This window comes from Paramisgurnus dabryanus, chromosome 8 (assembly GCF_030506205.2).
Source record: "Paramisgurnus dabryanus chromosome 8, PD_genome_1.1, whole genome shotgun sequence".
Taxonomy (NCBI): Eukaryota; Metazoa; Chordata; class Actinopteri; order Cypriniformes; family Cobitidae; genus Paramisgurnus; species Paramisgurnus dabryanus.
The window spans coordinates 22,419,151-22,442,565 of record NC_133344.1 but is presented as its reverse complement, the minus strand read 5'-3'; the positions used below and the strand labels follow the sequence as shown (position 1 = coordinate 22,442,565).

General features: G+C 41.9%; 1 protein-coding gene across 2 annotated transcripts in view; it reads right to left on the bottom strand.

Annotated features, from left to right (window-relative positions):
- Positions 1–4,167: 4,167 nt before the first annotated feature.
- Positions 4,168–23,415, bottom strand: part of brip1 (BRCA1 interacting helicase 1) — a 38,782-nt gene continuing 19,534 nt past the window's right edge. For both annotated transcript variants that reach the window (XM_065281014.1, XM_065281015.1), the window contains exons 15-20: positions 19,565–19,736; positions 19,374–19,495; positions 6,881–6,993; positions 6,688–6,770; positions 6,100–6,390; positions 4,168–5,481 (exon numbers count right to left, since the gene is read on the bottom strand). In XM_065281014.1, the coding sequence (XP_065137086.1) occupies positions 4,706–5,481; positions 6,100–6,390; positions 6,688–6,770; positions 6,881–6,993; positions 19,374–19,495; positions 19,565–19,736 (1,557 nt within the window). In that variant the 3' untranslated portion in view covers positions 4,168–4,705. The remainder of the gene's footprint in view (positions 5,482–6,099; positions 6,391–6,687; positions 6,771–6,880; positions 6,994–19,373; positions 19,496–19,564; positions 19,737–23,415) is intronic.

The window sequence follows — 23,415 nt, the reverse complement described above, 5'->3', positions numbered from 1 at the left end:
TTTTCTGGATGTATTCTTTGAAAGAGACTGAGAAACAATATATATGATCACTATAACATTGCAAAAATCTAATTCTGGTTTAAGACTTTTGCACAGTAATGTATGTACAATAGTGACCACCTGACAATCTTAATTCAAATATTTTATTAAATATCAATTAAAATTTTATTATGCATAAAGTTTGTTAAAAATGTGTATGCATGTTGAATTTGTATGTTTGGAGTACAAACTAAAGCTCAGCTTTGTGAAGAATTTAAGGAGCTTAGCAAAAATTACACACAACACATATAAAGTTTATCAAAAACCTAGGACAATGATTATAAAATATTCCACATAAGAGGATCAACTAATATTAATAACAGATAAAATTGTAGTCAATGTATGCTATATCACCTGTGCACTTTTTGTTTTTCAATGCATTTTTGGTATATCCAATAAAAACCTAGATTTATTAATACACAGCTTTGCCTTTATGCCAAATAATTTTGTTTAGCTTAACAGCTTACCGTTTTGTCCATTTTATACCATACACCTTATATTTTGATGGTTTAATTTATCCAGAGGGGGCATTAAAAGCAAATATTGTACCCCCCCAGATATGACTTTTGGCCTCCACTGTATTTAAACAGTCAGTCATGCAAACAATTGTGCATCGGAAGAAAAAGTGTTTTGACATGATAAAACTTTTGTAGTCTACGCAGTCAACTGAGGCCAGACACACCAGGCACCAAAAAAGTGGCACTGATCTTCATGACTACCATCTCGGTGCAGACTCTGTGGATCAATAAACTTATGTTCATAGGCGAGGGTGCAGCTTGTAATAGCCTAATAACAACAGGCCAATAAGTACTTGTAAGATCTCAATCAATACTTGACAGAACATTCAACTGATTTGCGTCATCATTGGACAAAACCATCACCAGATTGGCCTCTGCAATTTGTAATCTAGATATAATAAAGCATCCAATCATAACTTCATGTTTAGTGTTGTTCCTGTCCGTGGCTTCCTCTTCGTGTCTAAGTACCTGTCTGGATCGGCTTTAATTAAAGCTCAAGGACTTCGATCAATAAGGATTTTTTAGATCCAGTTTGAAGAATTTGTCCCATATGTTGCTGTAAAAGCACATGCTGGATATTTTTTGCCTTTGCTCAATTACAAATAAAACAAAAAATTGTTTACCTATTTTCTTTGACCTGCCATAACCAAATGAAAAAATATCAGTTTTATTGACTGGGAGTCTGCCGATTAGCACAAGAGAAGTACTGTTATCTTGGGGATCTTAACATTTAAACTGAAATAAAGCATACATTGAGTATCAAAATTGACCTACTATTTTCAGATTGTCAGAAAACATGACAAAAAAGTTTGGTTTGGCTAAAACTACTTAACAAAATAAAATAACTACAGTTGTAAGGTATGGAAACATCACATACATATTGATATATTATCTACCTGATATTTTTCAGATGGTGGAATGGAGAGAAAACAATTTTTTAACCTAGGCAAAATGCATTATTTATAGCCATCATCCTGTTTGGTGAGCGTAGTACTGTGAGGAACTACAAGGAACACGGCCATGTTTTTCACGCAGACAACACAAAACTGTCAATGAGATGCAGAAACTTCGCCGAACTAGTTATGTTAGTAAGTCCAAAGTTTAAATCAGCAGATTAAAAAGTCCTTTACTTTGAAAATAATCCTGTTTCACCTACCCAGGTAAAAGGATGTCAGTGAAGTCCATTACAAAAGGCAGATCGACTGCGTACGCACTGGAGGAAAAAGTTAAGTCACTCAAGGAATTTTCAACAACTAAATACCTATTGCGGATTGCAAATATTTGGCCTAACCTGTGTTTGGGAAAGTCTGCCCTCAGATGCTGTTTTAAGCTTCTTTGGTCGCCTGTTCCTCCTTGAATAAGACCTCAGAACCTTGATACCTATTTTCATGGGATCATAGGGAAAGAACACTAAATGACTGCATCCAAGAGCCTCTGCATATAGAAACCGATAGTCCTACCTGTTTTTTGCATCTCAATGCTGTCAGGCATAGGATGCGATTGCTCTGCTGTCATAAAAACGTCTGTTTGACAGTTTCTTCTCCCTCTCTCTAACCTTTCTGCAGATTAAACCACAGGAGACCCATCATGAACTTAGGGACTCTGTGCCAAGGACTTGCTACTGCACTTGCACCCCTTTATGGGCACTACTACACTTTGTCCATGACAACCGTTTTGACATCCAGAGGTCTTTGTGACTAACTAAGTCTTACCCAGGACATGGCCTTTCATTTTCTGCTTTATGCTTTGATTCAGTGACTCTGTAGGCCTTGATCTGGTCTTTCCATGATCTAACTGTAGACTCTCAGCTTGGGACTCCACTGGCACCCTCTCCCTGATCCTTACCAGACCATTTGAACTTTGACCTGCTAAATCAAGGACATCCACTTTCAGAATGAACATTAAAATAAAATCATTCTACCATTTCTAATGCCTGAATGCAACAATGCTTAAAACGGTGGAAAATGCTTTCGTCTACAGCGCCATACTGATACAAAAACCCTTTAATTGCGGACAGACCGGCCACACAAGGGCTGAATTAGGCTAATTCAATTAATTTTATTAGTTTAATAAATGGCTGACTGGGGCAGGGTCCAACTGTTTTGCAGTCTTGCGTGGATGCAGACAGCTTATTAGGACGTCTTGAGCTACACACGTTCTCACGCCTTAGCATCTTTATTCAGATTGATACTAATGGCCCAGTCTCAAGCCGCCGTGCAATTACAGTAACGAACTGGCTGCCTCTACACAGGGCAGATGAAGAGGGATGAGCTTTAATAAAATTTTCTTCCCTGCTCTTTGCAAGCCCCCGCATTAACGGCACTACAGTTTAAGCTCCTCTAACAAGACAAATCTTGTCAGGCTAATGGTGGTTAATTTGCCAGAGCCCCCGACTCACTGCCTAACTATAAACAGTATCAAACAAACATCACATTTAATATGTTGCTTGCAACAGAACGGACGGGATAACGTATTTTTCAGTGCATTTTCATTGTCGTCTTAAAGAGAGCTTGGATAATACAATGTTTATATATATTTATTTATTTTGCATTACTACTAATCATTAAAAAAAAAACTTATTTCATACATCTGGTATATCTTTTGAATATTACGACTAAATATTTGTGGATCTCTAGATCCTATAGCTTCTAATAAACAGCGCTACAATCATTTACAATAAAACTACAGTAGGGCTGCATAACATAACTAATCGCAACTAATCGTTTGCAGAATAAAAGTTTTTGTTTATTTATGTATATATATGTATATATATATATATATATATATATATATATATGTATATATATGTGTATATATATATATATATATATATGTATGTATGTATGTATGTATGTATATATATATATATATGTATGTATGTATATATATATATATATGTATGTATATATATATATATATATATATATATATATGTATGTATGTATGCATGTATGTATGTATGTATATGTATATATATATATATATATATATATATATGTTTGTATGTATGTATGTATGTATGTATGTATGTATGTATATATATATACACATGTATACATGTGTATGTATACATATATACGCACGCACGCACATATACATATACATATATATATATATATATATATATATATATATATATATATATATATACACATACACATTCATGTATATAATTAAGAAATATTTAAACGTGTATATACATTTTTATATTTATATTATACATAAATATGAATACTTAATATAAACAAATATTGTTTACTTAAAATTTTACGTGCATGTCTGTGTGTTTATATATATACATAATTATTATACACAATACACAAACATATATGATGTAAACAAAAACTTTTATTCTGTAAACGATTAGTTGTTTATGCAGCCCTAAACTACACTAACGTGCAATAAAATAAATGTACATTAAAGACTTGCAAAACAAAAACTAGTTTATCCGATTCTTACCACGGAGTATTTAACACTTGTGTATTGTAATAATTCAGTAATGAATACATTTTCTGGGGGAAACGCCTTTAGATAAAGATCTCATAAACAACAGTAAAGTGGAGTATGGAGGTCCTTTAAAGCGCATCAAAATCCAAAATAAGACGACATGTGAATACAAAGGCTTTTTATTTACATTTGAAAAATATTACTACCATCATCGAGGCAGAATAAAAACATTTTATGACTACAAATTTCCCTACATTATTAATAATGTGGCTTTGAAATGTATTAAGCTAGATGCTGTTGTTTTCAAAGTGTTTAGTAAAAGGGAGATAAATGAAGAAAGCTTCCTGTGCCTGTTTACAGACCTGCTGGCCATTCAAACATGGCTTCCCGGCCCCCAGCACTACACAGCTGCCCCCTGTTTACATTCAGAGTTCACACAAATAAAACTTTAATAGGCTGTAATTTCTAGTAAAAATGAACCTTTTAGCCAAGTGAAATAACCCTCCCACCATCTTATTAAAATCAACCCGATGGTTTAGAGAGTACATACTGTGTGTGTGTGTCGCTTATTTTAATAATTCTTTTAAGGTACATATCTATTTGCCAACTTATTACAGATTCGTACTCCACAATGTTACACCATCATAACTATACACATTCACTTCTTTCCTTTCCTCACCATGCACAAAGCTAAAACATGATCAGTCATCAATTGTGATTATGTTAGGTTGGTTGGCTGGTGGGATGTATTTGAAGTAGCTAGTGAGTTTACCTGATGTTTCTGCCATGCTGGGCCTTTTCTGCCTAGATCTGGAGAGTCTACGTGCCTGGCTACTGCTGGAGCCCTTTTGTAATACAGGCCTATTCTCAAAGTCTGAACTAGAGCTGTCTGCCTGCTCTGTATTACGCTGTAATAATGCAGCGTCTGGCTCTGCGCTGCTCACCAGGCCTTCAGACAATGTCCTCTTGACCTGTTCTGAGCCAAACAGATCCTCAGAAAGCCCTTCAGCTTTGCTTATAGACGGGCAAGCATTAACTTGTGTATTCAGAGGAGGTTTCACTGCATGTATTATAGCCGTCTCCTCTTCCTCATCGGCTTCAAACAGCTCAGGGCTGTAGAAGATGCTCGGTTCATCTTCCTCCGTGTCTTCAAGATCATTTCCACTCGTGTCCTGCTTATTGGGTTGTAGTTGCTCATGTAGAGGGTCAACCGAACTTTTATTCAATACAGGAGTATTATTAGTTTGAGGCTTTGGTTCCACAGGAAGCACAACTTCCTGTTTTTTGTCCACTGAATTTGCATCCTGAGAAAGCATCTTCTCTGATCGCTGAGATTGAAAGATAGGGGTCCTGAATTGGCTGCTGACCGGAGTTGAGGAGAAGAGACGGCTCGTAGACTGTATTGTTCTTTGAACATTGCGTTCCCTATCTGATGATGCGATTGGTTCGGATGGATGCTGTATATTGTTTTGGTCACCTGTTCAAACAGACAAACACAAAGACATCACAAAATACATAAAACCCATGGGTGTGTATACCGGCTCAAATAAGTGCTTCAAAAACCAGAATCTCGGTCTAAAACAATACAGTCGGGCATTGTCCCACAGAATTCAACACAAAGCCGGCTTTGAATAAGTGGAGAGGCCATGGGACACACTATTGTGTAGGTTTTGGTTGCGAGTCTGCACTACGGCTTGCGTGTTTACACGAGGAGTCTCTGATTTGTTCTCAAGTGTGCGCAAATGCTCACGCTCAATCTACCACAAACAAAGGTCAAAGTGATTTCATTAAAAGCAACAGTCAGACATCTGCTCATCCCAATGCTGTTCAGTCAGTCGGGGGCCATAGAGTCTGACGGGAGCAATGAAGAGTGAAGAGCAAATACACACATACATGTACATAACTCACACACATGCCCTTACCAGATGGTTTGACTTATGGTTGAGATATCAACGGCATGAACTTTAGGTGTGCAGCACAGATGTCATCCATGGTCACAATTAGAAACACCATGTACACTTTAAAATTTTTAGTTATCAAACACACAAGGCTTGACACAATGATTAAATAAATAAACTAATTAATAATAGTATACCTGCTTCAAAAGACCTGCTGTCCAGGTTGGGAGCCTGAACCTCAGTGTGCATGGTCGGTTGTGGTGGCTGAAGGCTAGAAAGCTTATGGGGGCTGATTATCTCAGGAGGGGGTGAGGTAGCAGTGGATCTGATCAGCGAGGGCATGGGGTACGGAGGGGCAGCCTGAGATTGGGTCTCATCAAAGGTCTCTACTGCCCCCTGCTGGTCATGAGAGAAGGACTCCAAGGACTGCATGGCGCCAGAGAAGGTGTCATGGTGCTTCACTAGCTGACGCACCCACTTTGACAGCCCTGAGAAGAGAGGACGCAGCGCTTACAAACATGTAACCACTCCACATAGCCACTATTTTCATAACACTCCACCACAGCACAGTCTATGCGTATAGTTTTTCAAGTAATGAATGTTTTCAACCCATTGCTGTTACATGTAAAAAAGACAAGCCCTTATGTACACATTCTCTGGCCGCAGCCCACAGTCTAACATTTGTATAACACAGTCTAACCCCTGCGGTAGGTCACCATCTCCACCTAGTGATACATTTGAGGAACTACATTAGGGTGAGAGATTCTACGCCAGTTGTCAATTACCAGTGATGTATTTGTTTGGGTTTGTCCTGAATCGGTCGTCTACCAGAATCAGAGCCCCCCAATCATTTCTATGGCGTATACACCTATGCAGAACAGAACAGGAAACACAACGCATTACTTGCATTTTTTTTAATTTAAAGTTTAAAAAAACTTTCCACAGAACATCCTGTGGCTTTCTCTAAGGAACTTGTACCTTCCAAGTGCTTGGTTTAGTGCCCGAAATGCTTGAATCTCATACCAGCGACCACCAGGCAGAAGCCCTCTTGATTTGGCATGCTGGTCATTATATTTCATCTTAAGTTCAACCTGCATTTGGGGGAAAGAAACAAAAATGTTCACATATACTTACTTTCTTACTGAGGGTCTTGTGCGTTTTATAGCGAGTAATGTGTCCAGTTTTGGTCAAACACACACAAAGCTTATCAAATGACCTAACAGTTCTGGTAGAAGGGCAGCGTGTGCCCACCCTACCAAAACAGACAGAAATAATTAGATTAACACTGGCAGGAGTTTGGGCCGGTTCTGGTTGATATGCAAAGCTCCCCTACAGATGACACCCCCTAAGCATGTAGTGCTGTCAAACTTGCCTGTCCATGCCCACTCGTCTGTTCCAAAGGGGCGGAAGAAAAAAGCCACAAGACAACAGGCATCAGCTTTGCCATAAAAATGCCAAGGAAGCATCCATCATTTTTCACCCGCTGCCCTTACGGTTTTAATGCCAACCTGTTTTGAATTGACAAGTGAAAAGTTCAAATCCCGTTGAACGGGACAAGACGACAAATGCCTGTAAGTATTTGTGACAGTTACCGTGCTTGCTCAGAGCCAAACCTGTGCGTGGGCATGACCGCCACACAGGTACAGCCTGGGCGCATCAGCTCGGTCGCATCGCGCACATGCAAAATTGAATTCATCATTCTCGCTCTCAATGTTGTCACACACCTTAACCGGGAATATTTCGAAACAAACAGCACATTTCTGAACACAAGCAGCTGAACCGAGGAGCAAACACTCAAGCGTGACCTAAGCTGAAGTGTCTATGTGTCAGCTCATGCGCGATCTCAATCTCAAACCCAGTGGAAGGGTCAAAGCATCTGTATAGAGATCCTGTCGTCAAGTAAAGGCCGCTTCCCTGAGGCCGACTGTCAACTTAAACCAATCAGCTTCTATTTCACTATCAAGGCCCTTCACTGCAGAGTACCGCGTCAACGCTCGATCCAACATGACAGCTTGCATATGTGAAAAAGCCAATTCTCGCTGCTAGCCAAATCTCAGTGTGCAAGAAACCGCAAGCTGTAAGGGATTACATAAAATGTCAGAAGATAGCCCACTCTCGCATCAGCTTCAACCCCTATACCTGTTCATCCTTAAAAACAGACATTTGACCAAGAGGCATGCAGAACACTGCCATTGTTACGCATGTCACCAAAATCTCAGTCTGTTGCTGTAACAGCAGATAGGGATGCAGTAAAACATCTTCAGCTTACAGTTTTCAAATGTTCAATTAAAAAGAAAATCAAAGACACAACATTCCACACAAACCTTTAGGAATTAACACACTTTCCATCATCTCACACAAGCTGTTCATTAGGCATAGAGACGTGCTACCAGCCTGAATAGCCCATTTACTGCCTTTTAAATCTGAGATTGTTTTTCTTTGTGAAACAAAACATGTTCCTCTTGTTTTTATGTTCACCAGAGGCTATTTTTATGAGTGCACCATCGGCTTACAATTCGTTCTATCCTTAAGACTGTTTAAAGTTTACCTTTGATCTTTCTACCAATAACTGAGCAGTAAACGTGATACTCTGTTTTAGAGGTTGTTTAATAGCTGTTCTGTCTATCTGGGAATACTGTGCAGAAATCCACACAGCAAAACCTCTAACTACAGAGAAGAAAGTCTATTCACAAATTAATGCAAAAGAGTATGTCTATCCAGTAACTTACATTATGAAATGGATTTTTAAATTGAAGAGAGTAAGGAACTACTTAACAACCACTCCCTAACAAACCATCTCTGTAAGTTAAAAGAGGCCTATGGATCATTTATACCACCAGGTGAAGTGCTTAGCACATCTGTCCTCAACAAACAGCAAGATTTAAGGGAGTGGAGCTCAAAGTTTTTGACTTCAAGGCAAAGAACATTTTAAGGCCAACTCCTGTTCCCAAGTGTAAAATATTCTAGAGCTTGAAATAATTAGAAAGATGTATAATTGTTATAAAATATAACAAAATTTCTCACTATAAACCATCTTGATTTTTAGTTGTTGGTCTTATTTTAAATAACCAAGTCATCTTGAGTCACTTGAATTAAACGATTAATTACAATTAGTAGCATGCAAAATAAAAGTTTGTGTTTGTATGTACTGTGTGTAATTATGAGCTGGGTTTTTCACCAAAAGTTTTTGAAAAGCGCCACGCTTCCATTGGAAACTATTGAAAACATATGCCGGCCGCTGGCGTAAATGCTTTGGTGTGCTCGTGTTGTATGAAGAAAATGTGACTTTAATTTTAAGTGCACATCTCGCGCTTGTCCGACGGTGGTGCGGGAGCATGTGACGTCACAGACCAACTAATCGATGCTAAAATTTGTTGACAACTTATCTCATTATCAAATTTTTATTGATTAGTTGTTGCCGCTTTAGCCGACAGTATGGGCAAAAGCAATTATGATGCTTGACTTTGCAAACACTAGCAATGAGTATAAAGGAAAGCAATAGGCTTAAGTGTGTGATCTCTTAAGAGAACCGCCAATGCTAACATTAATGTGTTTATAGCCCTTTTCACACAGACATTCTGGGAAAATACACGGAAAATGCATCCTGGATTTTTCGGGAATCCTTCGATTTTTTGTTCATTCAAACTGCCATGATTAGCCGGCATCTGATGGTCCCGGAAAGACAAGTGACCTGTTAAAAGTCCCGCCCTCTCTTCTACGCAGCGTCTGAAGTTTGCAAATGATTTATTATTTCTCTCTCCAGAAACCACTTGCGTGCATTTTTGTTTATGATAAGACTATAAAGGAGCGCGTGAACGCACAGTCATGGATTAAAGTGAAAAAAATTCTTCTGACTGAAATTTTTTTCAGGCCAAGTCATATTCCTTTAACTAACACTCTATGTAGGCGAGACCAATAGCATTTTAAGGGGAGATTTTTTTGCCATTAATTCCATATTAAAGTCTCCTGTGGCATATATAGGTTGCTGTAGTTTGCATGGCATTTAAGAGATGAAGGCAAAACAGCTAAATAACTGACTATATAAAAAGATAACATGAATATCAACACCTTTAATGAATCTTTTATTAATTATTTATTAATTGTAAATGTATTTATTTTAGCATTTACTAATAATGTTTTAAATCAGAGTTGAAACTGTTAACATTAGTGAATGCACCATGAACAACCATCAATTAATGTAATGACATAAACAAGAATTCATTAATGCTTATATACTCTATATTTCAAATTATTTGTTCATAATGCATTTACTAATGTGAAGAAATACAACTTTTTAATATCATATTATTCAGTACACATAAACGAATAATCCAGGGTCTGTTCTGTTCACACAACAGTTTACAGTCACAGCTATACAGTAACGTTATAAATATAAACCCTGAACGAGTAACTCGAGTTAAACTCGTGTACAATTCGCGCACAGGATCACTGTACCTTTATCAACAAAATATTATGTTACAGTAGAGGCAGCGCTGATGTGCTATTTTATGCGCAATGGTTCTGCAGTTTACTTTCTCCTAAGACCTAAATGGTCGTGTTTATATGAGGATACTTGCAAAGACGGGATTTTTGACGCTATTTGTATTTAAGGCCAATAAAGTGGCAAAAATACTCACAAGCTCAATGAAGCGAATGCGCGGCTTATGTGTTCAGCTCTGACACACAAACAGCGGATGCATTTAACGTTAGCACTGTTGTTTGTGTTTGAATGGCTTAATATATCACTTGTTTATAAACTGCGGCGCTTAAATATGTGTGCAAATTTTACGTTTTTTGAGACCACGCGCAAATGAAACTGCAAGAACCGACAGGTGGATGACATCAAAGTGACGCGAGAACATCAGAAGCAGTCTCCTCTTATGATTCCTGAAATCGCTCTCACGGGATATGGATGTCATCTGCCTCCTGGTTCTTGTGGCGCCACATAAAGTTTACCCACGAGTTTAATAAACCGTTAGGTTACTTACGTAACCCCGGTTCTCTGATAACATGAGTGAGGTATCTCACTATGGGAACGCCTCTGGCGTGACAGATCATGGAAGCACCAATCACACCACGTCTGTCGGTTGACAGACCAATCACGGCAGTGATGCTGGAGTCCCGCCTCCCCACCTTAAATATCACTGCCTTTGGTACCTTACTTCATTCTCAGCATATCTCTTCTCCGTGTAGCTACTGCAAGGAGGGTGGTGTGGTGAGATACCTCACTCATGTTATCAGAGAACCGGGGTTACGTAAGTAACCTAACGTTCTCTTTCAAACATTCGCTCGGTATCTCACTATGGGATATAGACAACTCCCGTATTGCAGATATGCTGTCCGAAGCAGGCTTGTCAACCAACCCGTGATTATGCAACTTAACTTAAAGTCATTTGAGCAGCTACCTTCCTAATAGCATACTCATATTATGGCCAAATTTTACACACTTAAGACAGAATGAGCCAGCGATGGCTCTGTGACGTCTAGTCTATAAAATCGAACAAACGTGTGAGGCGAAGCCCAACTTGCTGCCGCACATATGTCCTGAACTGAGACACCTTTAAAAAGTGCCCAAGAAGTGGCCATACCTCTGGTAGAATGAGCTCTCAACCCCGCTGGGGGAGTAAGACCTCTGCTATTATAACTTAATATAATAGCTTCTACCACCCAGTGAGACAAGCGCTGACGAGAAATAGGTTTCCCTTTGTGAGTGTCAGCCCATGAAACAAATAACTGATTATTCTTCCTTATCGCCCTAGTTCTGTTCACATAGCAACTTAATGCACGAACTGGGCACAAGCAATGAAGTCGCTCTTCTTCTGGTGAGGAAAAAGGCGGCGGGTGAAAAGCCATTAAATCCACTTGTTTACACGCGAGAGCTGACTCGCTCACTTTAGGTATAAACGCTGGATTTGTTTTAAAAGTCACTCTAGAGAGATCTTTAGCAAACACCATACAAGAGCTATGAACAGACAAAGCATGAAGTTCACTAACACGCTTTGCCGTTGAGAGAGCCAACAATAAAGTCACCTTTAGCGAAAGGAACTTTAAATCAATATCCTCTAAAGGCTCGAAAGGGGGCTGAGATAATGCATTCAGAACCACGGATAGGTCCCACGGCGGAATCAAGGGCTTCACAACCCTTTTCAAACGCCTTGCACCTCTCATAAACCTGCTTATTAACGGGTGCTGACCAACCGTATTCCGGTCGAAACCCACATGACACGCCGAAATTGCGGCTAGGTATACCTTTATCGTAGAAAAAGATCTGCCCTTGTCTAAAAGATCTTGCAGGAAACACAACACTTCTGCCAACGAGCAAATAAAAGGAACCGTATTCCTGAGAGCGCACCAGCGCTCAAAAACGTTCCATTTCTTATCATACACAGAGCGCGTTGACGCCGCCCGTGCGCTCTGAATCGTCTCAATAACCGCCGGCGACAATCCGGTGGCACTTAAGTTTAACCTTTCACGTGCCAAGCCCAAAGAGCTATTTTGTCTGGGGCAGGATGGAAAATCTCTCCTCGCGCTTGTGACAGAAGGTCCCTGCGCAGCGGGAGAGGCCACGGCTGGTCGCATAGCAACTGCATTATCTCCGCCAGCCAGATCCTGCCTGGCCAGCGTGGAGCGATCAGAATTACCGAATGTCCGTGCTCTCTTATCCTTCTTAGAGTTGGCACAATCAGGCTCAGTGGGGGGAACGCGTACAACAGAGCTTTTGGCCACGGGTGTGCTAGAGCATCCACACCCATAGGTGCACCTTCTCTTGCTAGAGAGAAGTATAGAGGGCAATGAGTGTTTTCGTGCGAGGCGAAGAGATCTACGGCAGCTCGGCCGAACCTCAGCCACAGCTGACTCACCACCTCCGGGTGGAGAGTCCATTCCCCGTACAGGGGATTCCCTCTGGACAGAAGGTCCGCCCCCGCATTCAATATCCCTGGGACATGTGTCGCCCGTAGTGAACGAAAATGCTTCGTCCCCCAAACGATCAGCTTCTGTGCTAGATAATGAAGCTGAGGAGACCGAGTGCCCCCCTGGCGATTTATGTATGCCACCGCCGTTGTGTTGTCCGATCTGATCAGAACGTGGTGGTTTCTTAGGAACCGCACAAAATGTTTTAGTGCAAGGTAAACTGTTAATAGTTCCAGAAAGTTGATGTGCGCGCTCTGGAGCGTGTCGGGCCATTTTCCATTTATTGCTCTGCCCTCGTACACTGCACCCCAACCCCACAGAGATGCGTCCGTCGTCACCACTTTCCTCTGTGAGACCGTCCCTAACGGGGTTCCCGACTCGAGAAAAGAGCGTTGTCTCCAGTAACGGAGGGCATCCATGCACTGTGACGACACTACCACCCTGCGGTTGAGGTGACGTTTCGGGCACAAGCGCTGCGCCGCTATCCAGTGCTGAAACTCCCTCATTCGCAGCAATCCCAGCGGAACGACTGATATCGTAGAGGCCATAAGCCCCAGGAGGCGTAAACACAGTCTGAATGACACCTTGTTCCCCTTCTGAAATAGGGCAAGGCAACCGCGAATCGATTTGATTCGTTCCTCCGATAGAAAAGCCAGATACCGGGCTGAGTTCAGTCTGAGCCCTAAGTAAATTATCTCTTGTGTGGGTACTAAGCAGCTCTTTGCCTCGTTTATGTTGAAGCCTAAATTCACTAAATGAGACACGAGCTTTTCCGTATCCCTCTCCGCCTGTACTCGTGACGGGGCACAAAGGAGCAAATCGTCTAAATAAGCTGTCACTCTGAGACCCGCTACTCTTAACGGCGTGAGCGCTGCCTCGACACATTTGCTGAACACCCTCGGTGCTAAAGAGAGCCCGAATGGAACCGTCAAAAACTCGTAGGCTGTGCCTTGATAGGCAAACCTGAGAAATTTTCTGTGCGCTGGGTAAATGCTTATGTGAAAGTAAGCGTCCTTCAGATCTACTGATGTACACCAGTCGTTTGGACGAATAAATTGACACAGTGTTTTGAGTGTGAGCATTTTGAACTTGTACGTCCTGAGGTGTTTGTTGAGGCTCCGCAAATCTAAGATGGGACGGAGACCCCCCCCTCGTTTCGGGATGAGAAAATACCGGGAGTAAAACCCCTGATGGCTGTGCTCCGGTGGTACCACCCGAATGGCTCTTTTGCTCAATAAAGAGTTTATTTCCTCTTCTAAAACCTGAGCCGAGGCCCCTTCTGCTGTTGACATTAGAATTTTGCTGAAACGTGGTGGTTTTACAGCAAATTGCAGCCGGTAACCCCTTTTTATCGTGGACAAAACCCAGGGGTGTACTGCGCATGCGCGCCAATTCGCCGACTGAACAGCAAGGGGGCCGCTGAAACTCCCGTTCACCAGTGGCGCGGTGGCGCCCTCTAGTGGGAGAGCTGGGGATTGCAGCTCCGAAACAGACAGATTCATTGTCATTTGTGTCTTTATTTTTATATGACTTTTTATTTTTATATTTGAACATTGCTGTGCCCTCGGCGCATTGCCTGGATGCACAGGGACTGATTTTATTAAACTCACACCACACTTGTGTTTGTGCAAACTGTCCTCTGTCCTCCGTTTCAACCCCGTGGGTGGAGGAAGGGAATTTCTTAAGCGGGGCACTGGGGGAACTGGTGCCGAACTCGCGCTTGACCTGGTTGAACACAAACCTGTTTCGTTGAACCATTCCCGATTCCCACACCTTCTCTTGGTGGGAGGGGGAGAAAATAACCTTTCTGAGGGGAGGAACGTGACAGAGACTCCGTGAGTGCTGCCGTTCATCCCGTCGTCCTGTGCGGGAAATGTTAGGTTGCCCGTCGTTTCTTGCCGCCCTGAGGGTTAGCCGGCCGGTGTCTAGCCGCAGCCGCTGCATAAGACGGTTTTCCCCTCGGCGGAGCGGGCTTTGACTGCGGTTCTGCCTGTTGAGGCTGTGCAGGTCTATGGCTGTGACCTCTAAATGCTACCTGGCCACCCCGGTGAGGGACATCAAAACTGGGTCTAGCCGGCGGAGGGGCCCTAGCGGTATGCCTCCGGGGAAGGCATGTTTGAAAAGCTTCCCCCTCCTGTTTCTTTAAGTCACACCGCTGCCTCATAGCCGCGACCGAAGCTCCGAAGAGGGCTTTGGGCTCAACCGGGGCGTCCAGGAAGTCCAGTTTTTCTCTATCTGACAGTCCCGACAGTCCCAGCCAAAGAGCTCGCTCCCCTGCCACCGCCAGGCCCATGCTACGGCCACAGCTCTGGACTGCGCCCCGAGACGTTCTCAGATTAAGATCTGAAATAACACACACCTCCTCCCAGAGACCTGGGTTAACAGCGCCGGCGTCCATCTGCTTTCCTAACTCCTCCATGAGTTCTGCCTGATAAGCAGTGATAAGAGAAGTGGCATTAAGAGCCCGCACCGCCAGGGCTGAGGAACGGTAGATCTTCTGAAAAACTGAGGCTGTTAGGCGCTCAGTACGACCCGGTAGAGAGGTTGAAGCCGAGGACAGAGCCGCTCTGCGGCTGGGATTCAAATGATTCGCCACCGACGGCTCCACGGGAGGGGGGTTTGATAATCCTAACTCCTCCATATTCCCGACATCCAACCTCGAAAACCCTTTAACAGGGACCCTGTGTGAGAATGGTTTATCCCAGAATCGTTTCATTTCCGAGATGCATGCCGGGACCGCTGGAATAAGTTGCTTCGCCGCCGGGGCTCGCGACGGTAGCCTTTTCCCGTCATAAAGGTCCCTTTCTGCTCCCTGCTCTGTCTGTTGAGACGGCCAGTCAATACTAAGTTTCTCCGCCGCTCTTCGACATACTTCGAGCAGGTCGAACTCCGCTTGGGCCGGGGGGGGGGACCCTTCGCTTAACGCGCTGTCCGGTCGGGAAGGATTCGGTGGGAGGATGGCATCATCCTCATCCTCTTCACCCTCCTCTAACAAGCGAGCGATCGTTTCGTCGTCGTAATCGTCCTCCTCTTCTCCATCGTCTGGCAGAGACCCAAAAAGGGGAGGTAGGTCAGAGGAGAGTTCATCCATCATGTCGCCCCAGTTGTCTGACTCCGGGGGCTTCTTAGTCTCTCCCGTGACTGACTGGGAAAGACAGGGGTCTCCTTTGTTAGCGGCCGCTACTCGCACCCTTCTCTCTAGCACCCTTGACGGGAAGCGAGAGCAGTGCGGGCAGCATTCCGGGTTAGCGTGGGCCGCTTGCGCGTGTTTCACCCCCAAGCAGACGATGCATAAGGGGTGAGAATCTCTGGCCGAGATCATCGATCCACACGCACATGGACGCGGGGTCGCCGCTTTTGCCCCGTCGTCCGAAGAACTAGCCTTTGAAGTACTAGCCATTCTAAGTTCACCACAACGTGTTACTTAGTACAATCGATGTCCAATACCGCAGCAGAATTCACCGTGACAGTGAAAAATCGCCCGTAAGAAAAAACAGCTGCGCTCAACGACGTACCTTGACAGCTCGTCCTAGAACCGTTAAACAGCTATTTCCTACAGTGCCTGCTGACGGATAGCTCCCAAAAAAAAGATCTTCACGGGGAAGAGATCGAGAATGAAGTAAGGTACCAAAGGCAGTGATATTTAAGGTGGGGAGGCGGGACTCCAGCATCACTGCCGTGATTGGTCTGTCAACCGACAGACGTGGTGTGATTGGTGCTTCCATGATCTGTCACGCCAGAGGCGTTCCCATAGTGAGATACCGAGCGAATGTTTGAAAGAGAACCGTTGTATCAGCAACTGGCCTGATGAGCATAGCAGTCAAAAACGGGACGCGGGTAATCACGTACGTGAGAAATCATTTACCCCCAAAATACAGGAACCCTAATCGCAAAGACACGTAAATTACCTGGCGGTTTGATTTTCTTATCCCACGAAATGAAAGGCTTGCCAATCTTCATCATTTCGCTAAGCCAAGTCAATCTCCATTGGTCTTTTACACCTTTATCAACCGCCAAAACATCGGAGCCTTTCTGCATTACAAATTTGTCCATAGCTGAAAAAAGTTTTACCTCAGCTTAACGTGATACAGTCAGAAAACCCGGAGTGGATCCGGTGCGTATGATTACAGACCGCTTAGAGTGGAGAGAGGAACGTGATTTGGCTCCACTCCAGGCTTTGATCACATCCAACTTAAAAAAAGGTGAATACACGTCGTCTTTATGAAAAATGAATTTAATAATTTTGCAATTGACGGAAATCCGTCTAGCGACGGAAAACTTTAATCCATGCACAGTTCTATGCTGATAAATGATCTCAGCTTCTGAGTGTATATTGGACAATCTCCCTGATCTCTGCTTTAATACAGTTTTCAGACATTTCTCATCGTGATTGTTTATATGCATTTAAAACCCGCATTTTGAGGAGCTGAATGATATATCTTGTTGGGATGATGCGCGGGTATTTTCGTTTATTATAGCTCAAATAAGCAAGTGACGGGATATTCTTTTATGCTGCTGAATGATCTCCGTTTCAATGCAGTAAGTGACGAGCTAACTTACCTGATAACTGCTTCAGTCCAATTTGCTAACATTTCTCCTCGTGAATGTTGTAAATCCCTAATTTTAAAGAGTTGAACCAACTTCATGTTGCCATGACATGCGCTTCCTCACTACGGCACGTGCGTCATTGTTTATGCGTCTCATTTATCATTTCCTGATAACTGCTTCAATCTAGTTTGCAACATTTCTCGTGGTGAATGTTTATATGCATGTTATCTCTCGTTTTAAGGAGCTGATCCATAAGTTTTGTTGTGATGACGCTTGCATCCTCACTACGACACGCCCATTACGGCATTGTTTCGGCTTCTTGTTCACACAGAGGGTTTTCCATGTATCTGACTAGGTCCTCTTTCTGGCAATGATCCCAGAAGATATACGGGACATGTTTGTGTTCACACAGACGCTTGTCTGGCAATTTTACGGGTATTTTCTGGGACCAAAGGTCTGTGTGAATGGGGTTTTTGTCAGACTGGCTATGAGCACAGAAACCATTTCACATTACCAGTAATTAGTGTCAGTGTCCTCTATTCCCTTTGCATTAATGGGGTCATATCCTAGAAATCATTATCCAACAGGGGTCAGTCCCACCCCCTATTTTCAACCCAGTCACCTCTCTTCTTCGAACCAGAGGAGCAACCCAAGTCTCAATTTATCAAAATGCTAAAACCTGTTAACTTCTTGGTTATAAAAACAGGATATGAACTTTTACTTATATAGGTGGGTGGTACTGATACTAAGGAAACATCAGGGGGAATAAGAAAAAACACGTTTTGAGTGCTGTCAACCACTTCATATGGCATTTGAGACAAAGCAAACCATTACGGTTGGCCAGGTGCACCAAAACTCTCCGCCCAATTCCATCTTACCCCCTCTGGCACATAAATTCATCGTTTGCTCAAAATAAAAAAAGGCCACATCATAAAAACCTACCTAAGAAACTCAAACCAAACTCGCAACCAAAATGGCAAACTCAATCGACTTCCACTGGAGCAGAAGTGAAAAAAAATCAAAGCCTTTTCCCAGAGGTAGGGGTACAAGCACGCCAACAGCTTCCGCTAAGGTGAAGGGCTAGAAAGTGTCAATCATCTGCACATATCCCCACGGTGACAGACCCAGTTAGGAAAGCTTCAACATACTTTGACAGCAAGGTAGACAGAGGGGGAAGCTTAAAGGTCAGGCCTATCAGCTAAGGACAGGCTAGACACAGCACAGTTGCTGTGGAATTCATTTACGGATCACAGAAAGGGGATCTTCTGTGCTTTTCTGGTTTCAAAGCAAAGAAGTTTTGTTAAAGGGGACATTTCATGAAAATGTGACTTTTTCCATGTTTAAGTGCTATAATTGGGTCCCCAGTCCTTTTATCAACCTAGAAAATGTGAAAAATATCAACCTAGTAACTTAGTTTTGGTAAACCGTTCTCTGCAAGTATGTGAAAAATAGGTAATTGACATTTAGCTCCCCTTGTGATGTCAAAAGGGGATCTTATTATAATAATAATGCCCCTTAATCTGCACTATCCAAACACAACACTGCCATTTAGTGCAAAGATCAACTCATTTGCATTTTAAAGGACACACCCAAAAACCGCACAAAGTGTCTGCAAAGTGTCAATTTTAACATGTAATAATAAATTATCTGTGGGATATTTTGGGCCTCACATGTGTACTCTGGGGACACCAAAGATTTATTTGATATTTTAAAAAAGTCTCGTGAAATGTGCCCTTTAAAACATGTCAAATACCCAAGCCTTTGGGCTTTAAGCAGGTATTCTGTCAGGCATAAACACAACTGAGGGTTTATGAGAAGATAAATGATACTTCTCAACTAAACTGAGCACAAAGCAGTTTGAAAATCTTAATAAAATCAATCAATCGACTTTGCAGATGGGACTTTCTTCCAAGTGGTTTTCTCACACCTGCAACAAATATGCTGTCGACACACAAAATAAATGGTTGTGATATACAGTTGTAATTGTTGTGATATGCTTGCAGACGCTTACCTGCAAATCTTTGATATTTGGGAAAGGAATGCCAATAGTGACAACCGCTCTGGCATTGTCATCAGTGAAGTCTAGGCCCTCGCTCACTTTCCCTCTGCAGACTGCTACCAGCAGAGCTCCATCTGAGAAAACAAATCGGCATCACCAAAACACATTGCTTGGAAGACGTAGAAATAAGTCAACACACCAACCTCGATTTCCACCGTTGGCTGCCGTTCCACTGATGGCCTCATAGTAGGTCTGCAGAAGCTCATCAAAGTCGCCCTTGCCACCACCACGTGGCTCTGTAATCACAGTCTTCCGCTCCTCGAGCTTCTCCCACAGGCCTGTGTTTATCCACCGGTCCCTGAGTTTATCCAGCATCTTATCAAATAAACACACAGAAACATAGTTATGCGAGCCATGCATTCGTGCATTTATGACTAAGCTAGAGGGGAATTGAGCAATGCTTTTAATAGCAGACATATAATGAAAACCAAGTTTTGGTTACACCAATCAATGTGGCTCCCATTATAATCAAAATGAGCTGAAAGGGGGGAATGTCTGACCCTGGGATGCCAAGTAATTCAAAGCTGAATAAATGCAGGCCTCATCTTATTATAAACTGCTGGTTGGACCATCTTGGATGCTAAAGAATAGTGTAATATGAACCATGAAACTTTTAATACGGAAACCCTGAGAACGAAGATGCGTAGCAAAACACAGGATGTTGCATGTACAGTTCGTTGGATTTAGCGCAGAGAAACCGTAAGACATAATAAAAATCACTGTTACAGTTCTATGGTTAGTGCAAAAAGTCAGCGAGTCCCAAGAGAGGAACACTGATCTAAAAGCCCTCTCCCTTGCAGAGAGCAACTCCCGTCTCCGCGGTGCACATTTTCCTCTTGAATAGACGTGTCTTGACAATCGAGAATCTTCACTGGTTTGGAAACGTGTTAGAAGGGTCAAGAAAAAGTTCTTATGATCAGCAAAAAACTTCTTACGATAAGGGAGGACTCTGTGGTTTTGTTCAGATAAAAGTAGGGCTTTGTATTAGGACCAAAACACATGTTTGCTCTTTAGAGGCCAAAAAAAAAAACTTAATGCTGAGCTAAGAATGTTGATATGTCACAACTACAAAATATTAAATCTCACCTAAGGTGACATGAAGACAGGTGACAAGTTTGTTACTGTTTTTGATCAAGTCTATGCATATAGGTACAAAGAAGCAACATCAACACAATATTTACTTGCCATGCATTTCAAACATGAATATAAAGTGAATTATTAATTTGGTCATTCAACAGACAGACCAGGTAACATTTCTGAGAAACAGTTGGTGAGAAATGAAGAGGAATATGAGAGAAAATGCAGGGGCAAATTATATATCCCTTGTTTAGGTAGCTTCAACTAATGGGTTGGATCACTGTATTCGGCATCTTGAGTTTACCTTCAGGGTCAACATTATTAATTTCTTCTGGGTTTGAAGTATAACCTGATAATGACCCAAGCGTAACCTGATAATAAAATGCTTGCCCTTAAAACACAGACACATGCAAGTACAAAGACTCCTTGTATAAGCTTGCTGTTTATATTCCCAAAGCTGTAATTTGTAAGGCCTTATAAAAGCGGGCGAAATACAATACAGTGCCACTCCAGGAGTCCCTTGGCTCAAGGGGTAATGGTCCTAATGCTTTTATCTCACAGACACTGTGAGTAAACATCACTCCATATCTGCTTCCATGCAGCCATTTCATTACAGGCACATTTTCCACATGCCTCAATTTGACAGACAAAAGCCTATTTCAAAAACAAAAAAGACAGGCAATCAATGGTAAAGACAACAGAAATCTTTAACATCTCTAACAAAGATCTTGTGTGTATCTTTCTTACAATGTTACTGCTGTGGCAAGGGATTATTAAGCAAATTCAACAAAGCATACAACTGATAATAACACATCACAGATGTCGCAATCGACATACATACTGAAGAATTTATTAAAGAGTCAACAATAATGGATTACATGGACAAAATCCAACGTTGCCCAGTTAAATTAAGAGCTGCAAGTGTGTGTTGCATTTCGTGATGCTTGGGTTAGGAACGGGAGTTTGTGTGGGTGGTGGTGATGGGATGAGCACATGGCCTTCATGCTTAATTCGAGGGCATTATCTGACAAGAGCAGGACTGTTTCCACAGGGCCTAGACCAGGACAGAACAGAATGAAAATGTCAATCTGCACACTTGGCTGAGGCTCAGGTGCACAAACACGGCAGAAGTGACCCTACACCATCCCTTTCTGAGGTCACTGACAGTGCCATCAAACATCAAAAAGATGACATGAGTGTGCTAGTGCCAAATAGACTCCGACAAATGATGAGAGGCATTTAACCTCAGATACCCATCTTGATGCATACAACTGAAATGTTTTAAGACATCAAAAAGACTTAAGGACTAACACAACAATATTCAGTAAATATCAACCGAATCTAATAAAGTGTAAAAGTCTTGTGCATGGCAAAAACATTAAATGTAAGAGTGTCAATATTAGTACATGAAATGCACAATAAATGTGTATGACACCTCGTATACCACAATGCTCACAAAGGCTAAGAGCTCGGGACAGCAGTGACACCATCTTATGCCTTTTAGGACCTGTATGTAAGTTTTTGGCTTGACTAAATCAAGAAAAATTTGAGAGGGTTTGTAATTTGCAATCAATGATAACATTGCAAAATTAAAATTTAGCAAATAAAAGTATGCTTCCATCGTCAGTTGTGCTCCTGCATGTGTTTGGCTACCCGAGAAGGAGGTCCCCAATATTTTGAATTTAGACTGTGATACCAAGTTCAGCCACTAGAGGTCAATCCTACATACAGCTCCTTTAATGTGGACTCTTCTGCAGCAGATCAGAATCTAACATCTGGGATATATATATAATGTTGGCGGCTACCATATGCGTTTTGAAATTGAGGAGTGACCTGCTGGTTACCTTTGCAGTAATGATATTTATGATGGTATAGCAAAAAATATGAGAAAGGAAGGGCATTTTCCGTCCAATGAGCTGTAAACCAACACTATAATAACAAAGTTTTTAAACACGGCAGTATTTTACCTCACAACACTATCCTGCGCACTCAATGTCTATTTGACTAAAATAAAATTTTAAAAACAAGCAAGCAAACTGCAAACCACAAAATCATCATAAGCAAATCAAACTAAAAGATAAATGCTGACTAAAAGACAGTGATAACAATACACTAAAGAACATAAAGAAGCATAATATTATGATATTACAACATTAAACATCAATGTAACATTCTCGCCAGAACTACATCTTAAAGCACTCAGTATAGTCAGTTTTTTTTACATGTAGGCAAACGCACGTACAGCCTTGCAAAGCATATGGTAGTTTATTTAACTCGTATGTGTATTCAGACGTTTGACGTATGCGCATTGTGACAAAATTTTCATGTTTGCACACATATGCGTACAAAGTACATGCGGTTACAAAAATCCGGCGGTCTGAGTACAGTGCACGCATACTATTTTAATACCAAAATCTGCATCTCAAGTAGGCTACTGTGCACGGACACTTGCGTATATGTTAAAATGGGACTATACTTCTAGCTTAAAGGTCACGTTCTTTCTGATCCCATTTTTTAAACCCTAGTTAGTTAGTGTGTAATGTTGCTATAATAGCATAAATTATACCTGTAAAATGTTACATTTCTGTTCTTTAACAGAATTCGCCTTTCAAAGCCTACAGTGAACGGCCGGTTTGAACTACAGCTCTCTACTTCCTGCTTTAATGACGTCAGTAGAACAGTTTTTTGACTAAACTCCGCCCACAGGAATACGTCTGTCGCCAGCTAAGCTAACAGCAAGCTAACCTGCTATCGAATCACAACACACTAAACAAGCTACACAATCAGAAGTTGATACGTATTTCTGATGGAGGGACTTCATAGAACACAGAAGCCTTCAGCCCGTTTTTCGGACTGTGAAAACAGAGTTATACAGATAAGTAAACTGTGTGAAAAATACCATGTTTTTTAACAAGTG